The 16,532-nt window shown below is 33.7% G+C and overlaps 2 protein-coding genes across 2 annotated transcripts; both read right to left on the reverse strand.

Moving 5' to 3' along the window:
• Positions 5,401-7,024, reverse strand: LOC18613478 (rRNA-processing protein FYV7). Its single transcript, XM_018114443.1, has 3 exons — positions 6,560-7,024; positions 6,315-6,424; positions 5,401-5,839 (listed from the first exon to the last, which is right to left on the reverse strand). Exons 1-3 carry the CDS (start codon positions 6,735-6,737, stop codon positions 5,534-5,536), a joined length of 594 nt encoding a protein of 197 aa, XP_017969932.1. The 5' UTR covers positions 6,738-7,024; the 3' UTR covers positions 5,401-5,533.
• Positions 11,143-12,950, reverse strand: LOC18613479 (bidirectional sugar transporter NEC1). The gene is made up of 6 exons (XM_007050733.2): positions 12,805-12,950; positions 12,667-12,703; positions 12,360-12,573; positions 12,088-12,249; positions 11,811-11,930; positions 11,143-11,703 (listed from the first exon to the last, which is right to left on the reverse strand). The coding sequence occupies exons 1-6, from the start codon at positions 12,935-12,937 to the stop codon at positions 11,449-11,451; spliced, it is 921 nt and encodes a 306-aa protein (XP_007050795.2). The 5' UTR covers positions 12,938-12,950; the 3' UTR covers positions 11,143-11,448.

Here is a 16,532-nt window from a genome sequence, read left to right on the forward strand (position 1 = left end):
TCGAGACATTAATGATTTACCTCCTCCACATAAAAAGTTTTTACGGAGACAGCAGAATCAGAAAAAGGAGGCAAAGGTGGTCTCAGCTCAGCTTCTGAGATCAGGTATGGTAACTGTCACTTTATTTTCCTTCCTTCAAATTTATGAGCCTCGACTGTTGCGCCACGTGATAGATTCGGTGACATTGGTTAGCGTCCACAACTTTTTGCTTCATTCACGCTCTCTTTTCTACACCACCACCTGCTCTCTGATGACCACTTACCCTCCTCCCGCCTCCTTGGGCTCTTTCATTTCATCCCCACATATGTATAACTCTAAGCATATGATGAAGATGAAGATGCCACGGTGATTTATCAAAAAGGCCAAATACTATTCATGAATTAATTTATACGACATTAATTAGAGACAGAAAACAACATATCACAAACACCTTCCCCAACCCCCAACCAATAGCCGACCTAGAATATCTTATAACATATATAGGAAATAGGAGCATTACAAAGTAAGTAGGTACAAGTAAAAGGGATGGGATTTTATCATTTGTGCGTGTGAAAGTAAAGTGGGGAAAAAATGAAGAATGAGGATGGTGGGCACACGTTGGGTGTATTTATGATGTTCTGTGTTACTTATGATTGTTGCTGATTTCATCTCTCCGATTTTTTTTACTGTTTCTCACCCCCATCATGATATCACACGGTCAAATTCTTGATGCTAGTGTGTGCAGGACATCAACACTTATGATGGGTTCAGTTCAGTAAAAAGTGATCCGGTATATAATAAAGAAAGAGGACCCAAATCTATTTAAGTATTGAAACAGAGGCGCCCCAAGTTGCTGTAATTAGAGAATCATGATGGTACAAGGTGGCCTCCCAGGCTGCCAAAATAATTATTACTAATGATAATAACTATATATGCTCTGCATCATTTTTGTTGCCTTTTGCATAGCATTCCATTTATTTGTTTATTTACTCTCCTATTTATTTTTGGCCTTTTTACGTCTCAGGGACAATAAATTTGTGCCACGTCAATACGTAATCACGTGTAGCAGATGGTTGCGACTTGCCAGTTATGACTGGTGAACTTGGTGTTCGTGGGTTGCCATGGAACTCACTGGGCCCTGCCCAACATTTGGCTTGTTTATTTTCATTCAAACATACTGTTGCTGTAACCGATCAGATACTAAATGAGGTATAAAGAAAATGCATGATGTAGTGTACCCATGTCAATACAATGCACCTCCAAATTTTACATTCAGAGACTAGACCAGGACGTTGACATTGATGTTGAAACATAGAGGGTAGACTTCAATTGTGTAAACCCAGATCGTGTTTCATCAAAGTTCAATTGAATCCAAATCGTATTTTCTTTTATAGTTAAGGTTAAATTTTAATGTCACGAATTTATCTTTTTAATTTAAAATATTATTAATTTTAAAAAAATTATTTATAAATATAAGATTCATCTTATTTTTTTTAATATAGATGATATATAACACCTAAAAGGTGAAGAATGCAATTCAAACTATATCAGTTAAATTATTTTATCATTTCAAATAAACTAGTCACAACTCACACCTCTAACTTTGCAATAAAAAATCCTAGGCCTCCCATCTATATGCCTATACTTTCATTTTGCATAGCAGTGTCATTGAATTTGCTTATTGGCTTATATTCTCATCTAGTCATTGTCGTGTAAATAGTCAGGGAAAGTCAAGAATTTGCAGCTAACAACCTTTGGAATTTTCCCGGAAGGCGTCATATAGCCAATGAAACCGAATACTACGATCAAATTTTCCATATCTGACTTGACTTAATAAAAATTGCAAGAGCCGCCTCGACATGAATTAAAGGTGAATCCATTCTCTTCTCCTAAATTCTCCACTGGGGCAAGAAGAAAAAGAGAGGAATTAGCTGGTTCTCATACCGTCGGAGATGGGGCAGTTCTGCATAGATTTGAACGTGGATCTCATGGGACTTTTGCTAGCACTAGTTATCGCTATCGCCCTCATGCTCACCTGTGTCAGTCAACCTCCCCGGCGAGGGCCAGCTATGGTTGTCACACATCGTATCGGTTGACGAGGTTGTGAAAGGTTTTTTCCTTTTTTCCATCGCAAACTTTCCCTGAATATACGTCGCTGTTTCTTTTGGACTTTAGTTTTTTTGTTCAAGTTTGTAGGCTTGTCATATGTTGAGAATTCTGGATGGTGCGGCTGATTATATTGGCTTATTTATCTTGTAATGTCTGATACGAATCTAAATTTGTAACAGAGCTTCTACTTGTCCTCTTATTATAGGACATCGGAAGACTGAATTTATCTCGTCCATCACGGAATTCTATGTTCTATGATTTGGTGAAATTTAAGGGCCTTGAGTGATGGATAGTACAAACTCATGTCCCAAAATTTGCATGTTAAGGTGAATTTGTTGATGTAAAACAGCTGTAAGAGGTAATACAATAAAACTAAATTGTAATAAAGTTTGTTTGATGTGGACGAAGAGATTAACTGTTACTACTTGTAAAGAATAAAGGGGATTACCACGCACTGTTACAGATGAAAGCAGCCGGGCCCGACTTTAGCATAAAGCCACCAATGCTTTAGGTCCCATAATTTTATACGTTTCATAATTTTATATAATATAATTAATTATGTTATAAATATATAAAAATTAAAATAATTAATAAAATATTTTTTAAATATTTATTTTCTTTCACTTTTAATTTTTTTTATTAATTTTCAAATATTTATCTCACTTTTCAAATTATGTAAAAATCAAAATAATTAATAAAATTACATATTCTTTTACTTTCTCAATTATATATCTAATAAATCTCTATTTTTTTTTATCATTTTTCAATTCTCAAAATTTTTAATTATTTTTTTATTTTCATTAAACCTAATATGTTTGTAATGATATCGAACTAACGATATTGTTTTAATTTTCATAAAAAAGATCTTATTTGAATATTTAAACACTTTACCCTTTAAAATTATCGAGCCACGTACGTGGCTTTCGACCACTTAATTTCAACACACTTAAAAACCTGGAGTCCGAATGGAAGACAATCAACTAAAATATTGCCGAAAGTTTCATCTAGTTTACGGATTGAGAAAAATCAAACAGTACTAATACATGAATATGATTACTAAAGATACAGAAGAATGCTCAATATTTGTGGAGAAACAGAAACCAAAGGCTTTTTCATAACTCATAACAAGTGTAGGATTTAGATTCCGTCTTCCTCCTCTCTCTTAGCCTCCCACCATTCACTAAATAGGATGAAAGGAGCCAAGGTTACTTGAAGCCACAAGTTTTTCTTGATGTTGAGATGTTAGCGCCAAATAAACTGACAACTTGAAAGATGCTAGTACATTATGCTAGTTAGGAATTTAATTAACACAAATTATCATTAAAGAAGACTAAGCTTGAAGTCAAAATCCACTGATTATGACTCTGATTTAATGCCAAGGGTGGTCTTCATCTGGCGATGTGCGTCGGTTTGACGCTTTCACTGTCTTACTTTTCCACTGCAGTCCTTTGAACCTACGACGAAGCCATTGGTTTCTTTCTGTTCATTATCGTGTAGTCATGGAAAGTCCACATTTCGCAGCTAACCTTTTTTTGAAGCTTTCCCAGGAGTTTACATCAAACCAATGGAAACGCAGTTAGAATAAAATTTTCCATTTCCTAGTTGACTTCAAGTCCAAGCAATATAAGAACCATAAACATGTATGGAATGTGCATTCCTTTCTCCCAAGTCTCAATTCCAAGCCCTTCTTTTGGGACAGAAAACGGGTAATCGTTGCTCATCCTATCGAAAATGGGGAAAGTTATCTGCTCCGAATTAAACGAAGGCAACGGTTTGGATCTTATGCGATTTCTAATGGCGCTGGTTATTGTTATCACCCTCATGCTCATCTGCATCCCACCACCTCCTCGGCGAGCTGTACTTGTGGCAAGGCGTATAGCCTGAGAAGGTTCTTGATGATATTGGACTGGACAGGAAGGCTCCTGGTCACTCACTTCTCTTCCAAGTTAGTTGTATCAGGAAGTTTTATTTTCTAGTTTATTTGGGGGGAGTTGTCTTCATAAATGTTACCAGAACTCTAGCCTGGTATACCTTTAGATGAGTTATGTTCACCTTAATCTTGTGGTATGTTCAGATTATGATAGTGATATAGGTTTTGCCATCCTTTCCGTTTAGATTCTTGCAGTGATAAAGATAAACCAGGGAGGTTTCTTGTGGATGAAGACCATGAAAATGGACTCTGCAATCTTAATTCCAAATTTTTGCTTACAAAAATTCTACAATTCATGCAACACAGTTGCATAATGGTAAAGTTTCTTGAATGTGAATAGAAAGATTACCAGTTCTGACTTTGAAAATTAAGTAAATTTCCTAGCAATATTACAAATAAAACTGGAACTGCATTATAGGGAATGGTAAATCAACATCAGCGATAAGTATGCAGACAAACTGCTCCTGTTTCATACTTTATATCAAAAAACCAACATGATGGTTTTAGATTTGCTGTGAAAACCCATTTTGGTGAGATGGGAATGTCCGCCAACAGGGTGGTTCAGTTTAACACGGATGGGCTGCTAGAGGATGCCCGAGATATTTTGGAATTGGGGGATATTGAGAGATGACAAGGGGGCAGAAAAAGCAATCCTTTCCAAAAGGGCGGGGTGGGGGGACGCGAACTTAGCTGAAGTTTTGGCTTTACGAGAGGCATTAGTGATCTTTGTAGCTTCTGCATGGGTGTCTTCAGGCTGCGCTAACATCGAATGTGAGTCCAAAAATGCTGTTACTTGGATGGACAAACCGGATTCATCACCCTGAAATTTGAGGCAATTGATCTTGCAAATTAAAGCCCTTCGAGAAAGAGCGCTTGGCTGGCAGCTTAGATATATCCCACGGTCAGGAAACGATAAAGCTGATAATCTGGCCAAGTTAGGTGTGGATAGAACCAATGATTTACTGTGCATTTATCCTTAACTTCATAACGCCACGGCGACATGAAAATGGGAGGTCAACAGGAGCTCCACCCTTGAACGTTTCCAGGAGAAGTAAGAAGAGGAAACAGGCCACAGGTCATGTTTCTTACTCGTACTTGTTCTATTATGGTGGTGTCTTTGGTTTACTGAGACTGCTGTTTACCCTGTTGAGATTTTTCTTGATGTTATGAGTCTGATAGCAAGGATGTGGATTTATGTGCTCTGAGTAGTTTAACAGGTTGTAGCCTGGCTGTTTTTTTGTAAGCCATCCTAGGACAGTAATTGACTGAAGGATCACCAGTTGATCACTGTCTTATTTTGTAAGTAATAGTTCCTTATAATGAAATGATCTTCCTTAATTTTCAAAAACAAAAAAAAGCCATCCAAAAATTCTACAGCAGCATGAAGAAAAACCCCTTTTATGGGCAATTAATACCACATTGCTGAAATCCCCCTGTTTCACCACTATGTTCTCTAAATCAGCTACTGTTTGCACTAATAAAGTACAAAACCAAGAAACAACAGATTCTAGATTACTAATTTTTATTAACTGACGCGCTAGATGAACTTTGTATGGACTGCAAAAGGTGCTGTATTCTGTATTTCATTACCGGTTGACCATGTCGTGTCTTTTTGAACATCTGCTTCTTTCCTGCCTTCCTCTGAGCTTCAGCCTTCTCTTTTTGCTCCTTCTTTGCTTGAACAATTGCCTCCCTCTCCATCCTCGCCTTCTCTTTCTCCTCCCGCTCCTTCTCATACAATTCTCTCAAACTGTGCGAACTATTCTTCTTCTTGTTCCTTTTGTTGGTCCTATTACTATCATCTATGTCTTCATTCTCATCCTGTAACAACCCTTGCATTATTAGACTCAGTATGTTCTAAAAGCAGATATGCATCAAAGATTGTGTCTAGATGCGAGCTAGGTTTTGATAAAAAATTGGGGTTAAATGTTTCCAACAGAATCATCTGTCCTTTCAGCTGAACGAATCATCAAGCATTTCATAGAAAATGAATAATTTTTGAAAGACTCATTCAAAGAGTAATTTCAATTTTGGTACTCAATATCATGTACCAGATAGCTCCAAATTCACAAATCCTATATGCTTGCCATCCAACAATATTTCAACGTGAAAGTTAAAAGCTTGGTCATTCATCTAATGAACACTATTAAAGGTTAGAGCTTAATGCAGGTAATTTTTAACAAATTAGGTCTCAACCCAATTAAGAGCTAGACTGTTCCTCCTATAATTTAAACAGAAAAAGAAAAAACATAAAGCATGCTAATTATAATCTAAAACGAGTTAGACGGTAACAAACCTCTGGGGGTTTTACTGCTGAAGGAAGATCATTCCCCTGACTTTGTTGCTTTAGTGACTTTCTATACTTGTTAACAAATTTCGCATTCTTATAGAACTCCCTTTTCTTCTCTGAGAAAAAACAATTCCCAGTAAACAAGATTAAAATAGAAACAAATAAACAGAAATCATAAATCAGGCCAAAAAAGAAATTATCAATATATCAACAATCAAAACCCCAAACAAAGACAAGAAGGAAATTTATACTAATTAAGGCCGGATTGTAGTGATTGGTGGTGGATTTGGCATTAACGAATGCTTGAAGCGAAAGACCAGTTCCTCCCAATCGCTTCATGTTCTTCTGCTTCTTCATAGTTATCGGTTTCGGGCCCTCCATATCAATACGGTCGCCGTTTCCTTTTTCGTTCGGCTTCCGATTCTTCATTGTCGGAAAAACAAGAGTGAAAAACTAAAAATAGCTGAAAGTTAAATTGTCTGAGATTATTCAATGAAAACCCTAATTCTTTTCACAGAGGGGAAGTGTTTTGGGAACCAATAAGATCGTCCGACCCGAATCGAGCCCCGTCTCCTTGCCCCAACAACCAACATATATGCCACGTGTTTGATTGGTTGAGTATATTTTTCATTAATTCTTTTTAATGGCACTTGAAAAATGTCACCCGCGCTTTGATGCGACGGTCCCTTTCTTTCCTCTCTGGCTGAGAAATCCCTCCCTGCCTCTGTCTTGCCACAAACCGAAACTCCATTTTCAAGCAAACAATTTATTTTTAAATTTTTTCTGGCTTTATTTTTGTGATTTCTAGTTTTATTAGCATATATTAAAATAATGGCTTTATTTTTTTATTTTGCTTTGGTTTAAAATGGTGACTCTATTTTTTTATTGTGATTTTGCTTTTGTTTTTTGATCGGGTTTTTAGTGGATTTATGGTTTATATCAGAAATAAGTTTTTTTTACAAAATTTTGGTGCTGCAATTTGATTTTTGATTAATGTTTGATTATTTTGTGTCGGAATATGATTTTTTGTAAAAGTTTGTTTTATGTGTGATACATTTTGTGGTTTTGAAATTGTTTTAAATTTGGTGTGGAGATTTGATTGGATCTTATGCTTTTTTTCTTTACCCTTTTTTTAATTTTTAATTTAGAATTTGGTAAAATATAGTGCTTCTTCTCTTAAAATTAGAGAACCTAACATGTTAATCAAGGGACAATATATACGATTGATTCATGAGTTTGGGATTACGATAATTCAAGTAAAAAGAAAAGAAAAATGAAAGGACTACTTACAACAAAAACTACAAAAAAAAAAAAAAAATCTTTAAGATCAGTTGATCATATATTTTCTTCTAGCTAGGATGTTTCTTCTAAAGTTTATAGCAAGTAGGATAGACGTTTCATTTTTTTCTTTGTCAGATACGCTGAACCTGATTCCTAGTGTTATTATTTGTGTTACTAACTTGTGTATAACAATAATTAATTAGATTTATTATTTCCATACATTGTAATTTAGTTAATAAATTGAAGTCTATAACCAAGTATTTTCATGTTTTAAATTAACAAGTATACATATGGAAATTTAATTGATTTTTTTTTTTGTTTTGAAACGTTTGCTTTTTCCAATTTAAGCTTGGTGTGGACAACAAGAAAGCTTTGAACTCCATAATTCTCAATGCTTGTCATGTCAGACACTAGAACATTTTTTACCTTTTACTGTAGAAAAAATTACAACTATAAGTGAAAAATATGCTACGTTAAGTTAAAAGCTACACTCAGAAAAAATGCAACTTTAATCAATATATGAAAAAGTTTAATTGCATTTTTAATAAAGTTTCAATGTAAAATTAATATGCAGTCATATACTATGTAACTCCAATCTTAAATTATATGATAACATTTAAAATATGCAGCTAAAACATATATGATAGTAACACATAACTTTTTAATATGCAATAAAAAGGTGTAAATTTTACAGCAATCTAGAGAGTATAAACCATGTAAATCTTACAAAAATTTATAGCAAATATATATATTTTTAAATGGCATTCTTATAGAACATATATATAGTGAATAGAAAATAGAGCCAAAGTAACTGATAAAGAAATAAAGACAGCAAAACCTAGAAACAAAGACAATATCCAGATGGTACAAGGCTCAGTTCCAAGAGACATGAACAGGGCTCAAATAAAACCAAAAACAAATAGAAAAACAAAATACAACAACCATCAAAAGGACGCAGAAATCAAATCCTGAACAAACACAAAGTAGGAAGCTGAAGGGAGTAGGAGAGGAGATCAGACAAACATCACCAGTCAGAATCCCAAAATAGTTTGCTGCCATGTGGATAAGAATATATTGCAGAAGAGGCATTACGTAGTACCCTGTAAGTTACAATATTAATTATTACTTTAGCCTTCTTAGTCTAGTTGGACGTTTAAAGGAAAGTAAGTATATTGATCATAAGACATTTAAAAAATCCAATATCATAATTGACAAGTATAAGTTAACAATTAAGAAGAGACTAGTGGCAGTCATCACTATCAAGCTAGCTTCTTTAATCACAAATGCAATCCAAACTTTATTTTTCTATACATTTGAATCCCAAATTCAAAGATATAAAGTGATATTGAAATCTAGATTTATCTTTTAGATGCTAACCTTTGCTTAGATACCATGATTTGAGAAGGAGCATAAGGGTTTGGTGATGGTGTGATCCTAAGAATGCCTATCCTTGCTTAGAAAGCTAAATAAAACAAACCATTTCTATCTTCTTCCAACTTAATTTTGTTTATATGTAATTACAACTCAAATAAGAAAATAAACCAAAAAACAGAAAAAAAAACCCCATTTGTGCTCAATGTGAAGTGCGTGCTTTATTATATAACACTATTTCACAGCTATTAATTTACAAATTCACACTATTTATATTATAATAAATTAATAATATAGCTAGCATTAGAATCTCAAGTTACAGAAAACAAAGAGTAATTACCTTTGAAAGTTCTTTTAAATCAGCCTCTTCTGTAGCAACCTTAGTTCTTAGAAATCTTGATAGAGATGACAGTGAGGACCATAAGAAAGAAACTCGAATAAATTTCATGATACTACCATGTTCTAGGCAATTTGGATTAATCAAGAATGAAAAATTGACACATGAACTACTAAAAACTCCAAAAAAATTCAGCTTAGTTAAATGTAGAACATGATTGATAGTAGAAGATGATATGATAAGTGAACCATATGTTGTTCCATATGATGAGAACTCAATAAAGATGTATCATAGATAATTTGGTCATAAATATTACTGAAGACACTGCCATCAAATCAATTCCCCACATCACAGGATTTTAATTCTTAAGCAATTAGCAAAAATAAACATAAGAACTTATTACACTTGAATTTATACCTTAATTGTTAGATATTTAAGGTTTTTCGAAGTTGTGCTTTTATTCTTTAAAGAATAGTTGAGGAACATTGACTTCCACCATCTAAAAAAAGTAAAAATGACTTCTCAAATCATAAATATTAAATCATATTACAAATTATAACCTCAATATTGTAAAATTTTTTGAAGTGCTTTCAAGTTACTAATCTTACAAATCTCATGTAGAGATATATTATCAAATATTTGGTAGTTGATTATTTGCTCCATTTTTTGGCAACCGGTCAATGATGACTAATTAAGCTTAAACATATTATAAGTCAAGAAACTTGGGAATCAAAAGGAAATAAAAAATAGTTGCAATAGATAATACCATTTGTGAAGAAGTTAATAGCTTGGGATATTTCCTCAACATTTCTCCTACTAATTTTCTATATGGATTAAAAAATAAAATAAATTACTAACAAAATAACTTACAAGGTAACAACATCATAAATAAAAAATACTTGGTATAATGGAAGAGAAGGGGAAAGATGTAAAGGAAAACACATCATTTGCTTCATCCTTTGTCAACCATAAATAATGTTTGATGCATGATAAGGAGTACCTTAGTAGCTGATGATGCATGAGAAAAATAAAATAAAGCTGGTTGGAATTTAAACATCCTAATTGTGTTTCTTACTTAACTTAATCACCCTAAGACAAAATAATAAAGAATGTACTAATAAATCAGACTAAGGAAGCTAGTCTAATGGCCTATTCATTCATAAAAGTTCACATGGCAATAAAGGAACTAAGTGACTGTTGGTATAAATTAAGAAATAGATTAATGGAAGATAGAAGAAAGAAATGAAGAAAAGACACAGATATGGGATAACTTACAATTAAATTAAAAATAATTAGTTTAGTTTTCTTTATTATTTTTTTATATGAATTCATTAATTTGCATCTGATGCTTTACTATCCTCTAGCTTCCACCTTCACAAATGACAAAAAAAATTATTAGCATAGCTAAATCCAGTGTCATTTTGACTTCAACATTGCAAGATACTTAGCTGTCTTTTTCTTTGTCAAAGAATGAGAATTCTTTCTACAAGAAAACAAGTAAAGAATGTTGTACAAGTTAAATCAGAATCTGAAGAATGGAACAAATCTTGCACATTTAAATGTATCATCAAAGTATGTGAGCAAACCCCATTTAACTAGTTGAAACAAAAGGACAGAGATTTCGGTTATACGAAGATCATACATCCCCGCCTTCCACTTCACTTCTCCTTTTTTTCGGTTATTATTGCATAATTATAGCGTTAACCCATCTCTACTTTACAGCCAAAAAATTCTGTAAGCATGACAAAGGAGTATAACTTTTTGAGTTGGAAAAGATTAACTATTAATTAAAATCCATAATCTCATTGAAACGGTTTCCCCCCCATTATTTAATTTCTATATTGTCAAGCATTATACTCAGTTGGCTCATTGATTAAGTAATGATTGAGTTTGACATGTCAAACAGATGTAGAATTCTCAATTTAAAACTAAAGTATCAAAGCAAATTTCAATCCAACAGTACTGTTGAGCATCATTGTGCCATTGTCATTATGAGACTACAAGCCTTGGAATTTATACTTGTGCATAATATTTTTAAGAAAAAGAGGCTGCCGTTCTAGTTCTCTTGTCTATATCAATTTCTGTCCGGCCCAAGTGGCTACTAGAAATTTTCAATTTCTGACCGATATATGCATCTAATTAGTTCGATTTTCACACGTTGGTTTCACTTGGCACAATCTGTGAGTTGCTAATCATCCCTCCAACTCCATTATTCATGGCAGCTGCTTCTTGATGCTGGTTTAATGTGCTAAGTTGGACACCATTAGCTTGCTCTTTAGCCTTGCTCTCTGGCAAGGTTTCTTGTGCCTTGATCTCTGGCAAGATTTGTTCTTTTCGTCCGCCGCGATACAGGAGGTATAATATCATCTGAGTTATCCCAAAGATGAATCCCAGAATGTTTGGTGTCTGAAACAAAATTAAGAGATGAAAAATAGATAAGCTAAAAAGGATAGATGATATCTAAACAAGTATGGCCAAAGTTTAATGGGGTTGGAAAGAAGTTTGATTCTTACTGCTATGTAGTAATCTCTCAATGAAAAGCCGTAGAGGAACCACGTTACAGCACAGAGAGTCAAGAAGAATGACAATGGGAACGGCATGTATTCAACGGTCTTCGTTTTGATGACTAACCTCTGGAGTTTATAAAGTAAAATACCAAAAAAAATAAAATGTTATTGCTTGATTATATATGGAGCTTATTATTTTGGAGTAATCACCTTTATTTGAAAAGCAGATGATTTTTTTTTTTAATTTTTAATTTGGTTAGATGTTAATTAGTGTAACGCTTACAATGATGCTAAGTGGAGCAGCAAAGACACAGACAGAGAAGACGGCACAAATCCACCCCACAACGGAAATTCGACTAGAGCCCTCCGAAAATATGAATGTGAGTAGTATGATTGATCCTAATGCCCCAAGGTTGAAAAATATGAGCAGCTTTGTCGTGTATACCTGCAAAGGAGTGAACAGACTTCTTTGTAATGCCAGTTGGTTTAAAACATGATCTATGGTAATGAAGATGAATGAAAGAGAGGGTTTAATGGAGAGGAAAAAGGAGCTACCCTGGCGCTTTTGGTTGCATAAACCATGTACAATAAGAGATATATGGATTCAATGCAGCAGCCAATTGAATTGATGGTGATGAGCATGAATGCATCATGTTTCTTGAGGAAGGCGTAGTAGAGCAACAACATGGCACTGAAAAGTGCTACTGAATATGGTATGGATTGAAAACCTTCTGTTGATTTCTTCTTGAAAATCCTGTAGAAAGTTGGCCTTGGAGAACGCAAAAGAAAGGAAACATTGTTAAATACAAACAAATACTAAAAAACACTCCATCAATAGTACCTGAGAAAGCAGAAAACCTACAATGGAGCAAGATAAACGAGGAACGACAAAATATTGCCTGCATAAAAGGAGAGTAAAACAAACCAGGTGAAACACATATGCAACTAGCCTAGTACCATACTTGTTTTGGAAAGGAATTAAAACAGGTTGAGTGTGTACCTAGAAGGCCAAAAACAACAGAGAAGCCATGATCGTGGATGTTTGCCATTATTCTTGGTGTGAAGCTCTTTCTCTTAGCTTGGATATGGGGCAGCTTAGAGCAGAAGAAAGAGCTTATATTTATTTCTTGCATTCAGCTCCCATATATATACACGAGAGCTTTGAAGGTTTTAAGTAGACGATGGCACACATAACTTGCTTTCTTCATTTGGCTTTGATGAACAAACTGCCCCGGATATTTTGTGTGGGTAAAGAATTTGTTGAGCTGGAAACTTTCTCCGGCCGTTTTAATTTCACATGTACAGGGCTTTCGCTTTTGCTATATTGATTGCTATTATATATATCTCATCACTCCAAAGGTTTCAAGCTTCAGCCTTGTAGCCGCGAATACTTCGGCTGTTTCAAGTGTGAAGCCCCTGCATTCCCAAAAGTGAGCCCCATGCATTTTCTTTTGTTTGCGCGGCTGTAGTTCGCCAATGCCAAGTCCAATGCACTACCTTAGCTAAAGCCACATAAATTAATGAGACATAGTGGAACTAGCTTTTTTTTTTTCTCTTGTTTTTTTTTTATGCAAAGCAAAGCAAAGCAATTCTTGTAAGCATATAATGATATAAAAGAATGTGGGAAATGAAAAAAAAAAATATCATTTGTATCTTGACTATCATTATATAAGGTTTTCAAGTTGGTACTTTTGCCAAAAGGAATTGTTACAAGTACAATTGCATGTATCATTAAACATGAATGTATATTATTAGTTCAAATGTAACCTGCATGGTAGATTAATATCGATAGTACCAAATCTTTTATTTTAACTGTTTTTAATTAAAGTGAGATTTTTAGTTTTAATGTTTTGAAAATGTTTTGTTTCCATATCTAACTTACTTCTTATAAGTAATAAAAATTGCAACTAATTAAAGTTCATTACTCTTTTAATCTTAATTTTATGCCAATATTGGAGTTTCACATTAGTTATTTACAGATTCTTTCTCAAATGGAAAAGTAATATTTTTTTTAAGTTAAATTCTTTAAGTTACAGGAAAATTTTCAAAATAGAGATGAAAAAATTTCCACTCAGCTAAAATATTTCTTTCCCAATAGTTTGGAACTGTCCTTGTAAAATTTCCGCCCACTAATTATTACAAATTATTTGAAAAATAAAGTGTTCGTTAATTAAATGAAAACGTCTTTTGTGTCATATTATTCACGTTATTCATATTATTATCAATAAAGACAAAATTTTACACGTAATTTCACTATCAACATTTGACTTTTTTTTTTAAATCTTGAAATGAAAAAAGAAATCATATATGAAACATTTCTTGAACAACGTACAACTTACATCAGCATTCGTTCTTCCCTCATTAATGGGTATGTGTTTATATAAATTAGCATTTAAGAGAGATTGAATAATTTCTCATCGTAAGCAGATTTGCAAGTGTAAGCTAGAGCGAGCAGCATAGCTTGATTAGATGGGATGGGCATATGTATGGAAGCGGCTTGAGCCGTTTGATGACGTGAAGCAAATGATTGAGAAGAGAAAAGACAAGAAGTGTAATAATTAAATGGGCAATGGGAAGTTGTTTTACGTTTGCCTAAAAGTAAGCTAAATAAAGCTCAGGATGTAAAAGCTAAGGTTGCTCTTTGCACGTGAGATGGCATACCCCACTAGCCGTTACGTTTAAACGGTCTCCACTTGTACGCACCGTAGCTTTTGCCCCATTTTGTATTTTAATTCCTTTTGTTTCAAGCACGCTTTTGGTCATTTCCCAAACTTCAACAAAGATCTGCATGTGAAGATTAATTAATCATCATATCAAAATAATCTAAAGTCCCCGTCATATCAGATTTGTTAGCTGCACATTAACAAATTCGATCAATACACTTGCGTCCAAGTAATTGATCGATCGTAGTACACACATCGATTAGCAGGCTCAATTATTTTCGTAATTTCTAACTTCTTTCAAGAAATCCTAACTCGATTTAGATAGTTATAAATGCCTATAAAGCATGTCCAATAGATCTTGTCTTTCAAGGATCAGAACGCATTGTATGCATACCTTATTGTATGAAATGAGTAATATTGATTTTAGAGATATATAATGCCATATTTGATTCCTATAGTTCAAAAAAAAAAAATCTAATATAGTAACTGTATTAGAATAATATTTAATATGATATCTAAAATTTTATTTAACTTTCGATGACTCTTAACGTGTAACTTTGTTAAAAGAATTTGGTAATATGTCAATAGACTAATTAAAATACATCACGTGAGTCCTGAGTAAATAAATGTTGTATCTAGTTGTTTGATAGTCGCATTCAACTCAAAAAAGGAAGATCGGGAGATAGAAAAGGGAAGGAGAAGAGAGAGAAGGAAAGAAAGGCAAAAACATTGGGGTAGGGATGTAAATGAGTCAAGTAACTTAGTAAGCTACTCATATTGACTTGATAAATACTCAAATTCAAATCGTTCATTGTCTAGATGAGTTCAAGCTTGAGCTCGAGTTACTTGAGCAAGGAGTCAAGTCGAGTTTGAGTTTTGTAATATTCAATTTAAGTGACCTACAAATCTTATCGAGCTTTTAAATTTTTTAATATGATATACATATATAAAAATAATATAATATTTATTTATATATTTTAAAATTTTATTTGAGTTTTTATATTGAACTCAAACTTGAGCTAAATCTAGTTTTGAGTTTTTTATATAAATTATAATTATAATTATAATTGAGTCTAAGTCAAGTCCAACTCTAATAGCTCGATTATTTTTCGAGCTGAGCAGGAGAAAAAAAAAGTAAAAGCTTGACTAAACTCGATTCTCGAGTTCTTTAGTCAAATTTGAGCCTTTAGTTTTATAAGCTTGAGCATGACGCTGAATTGACTTGACTCATTATTTTGAAACGTATTGATGGATGGAATGAAAGTACATATTGTTATCCTATTGAATATATTTTTAATACAAATACTAAATTAGGCAATTATTGACTATAAAGGTTAAACGAGATATTATCCTTGATTTTATATAAACCCTTTTTTTTTTTGAAAGAAAACGATCCAAACCATTCATTAATCTTATTTGGAAACAATGTATAGTAGACACAACCATACAGACAGCCCGATCAACTTGCAATGCAAGTCTTGAAATCCAAAAAGCAAAATGAAAGTGCTAAAATTAACATCCAAGAAAAGATCCACAGTTATGTGATTGATCTGTCTGACAAATGAAGAAAACGTGCTAAACTCAGAACGATGTGTGTCCAACAGGCCATCCGTTGTCCTAGCAATGCTTCTTTTCGAACAGACCATTTGGACCCCCACGGGAACTCCTTGTTGCGAAAGGGCAGATATGGGTACGCTGGAGACTCTTGATGGTGTTGTTGATTGACTCAAATTAAAGGATATAAATGCAACACTAGATTTGCACTAGATATAATGAGAGACAAGCCAAACATTCTTTGAGTTTACTAATTATACCACAATGGAAATAAACAAGAGAAATGACATAAATATTATATGAGCAACCAGTAAAACCTTCGTTTGTCATAATGAATGGAACTAATAAAGGACGTGTATCATCACCAAGTTCGCGAAAACAAAGTCCAAAGTCAATGTAAAATGTTGGGTTTTAACTAGGCTTGGAGCTGTGGCTTTGCTCATTCTAAAAAAGGTTGAGGGGGGAATGAACTAAGGTTGAAGAGTTGTGTTGCAATGGCTCAACGAGAAGT

This window comes from Theobroma cacao, chromosome 1, assembly GCF_000208745.1.
Source record: "Theobroma cacao cultivar B97-61/B2 chromosome 1, Criollo_cocoa_genome_V2, whole genome shotgun sequence".
Lineage (NCBI taxonomy): Eukaryota > Viridiplantae > Streptophyta > Magnoliopsida > Malvales > Malvaceae > Theobroma > Theobroma cacao.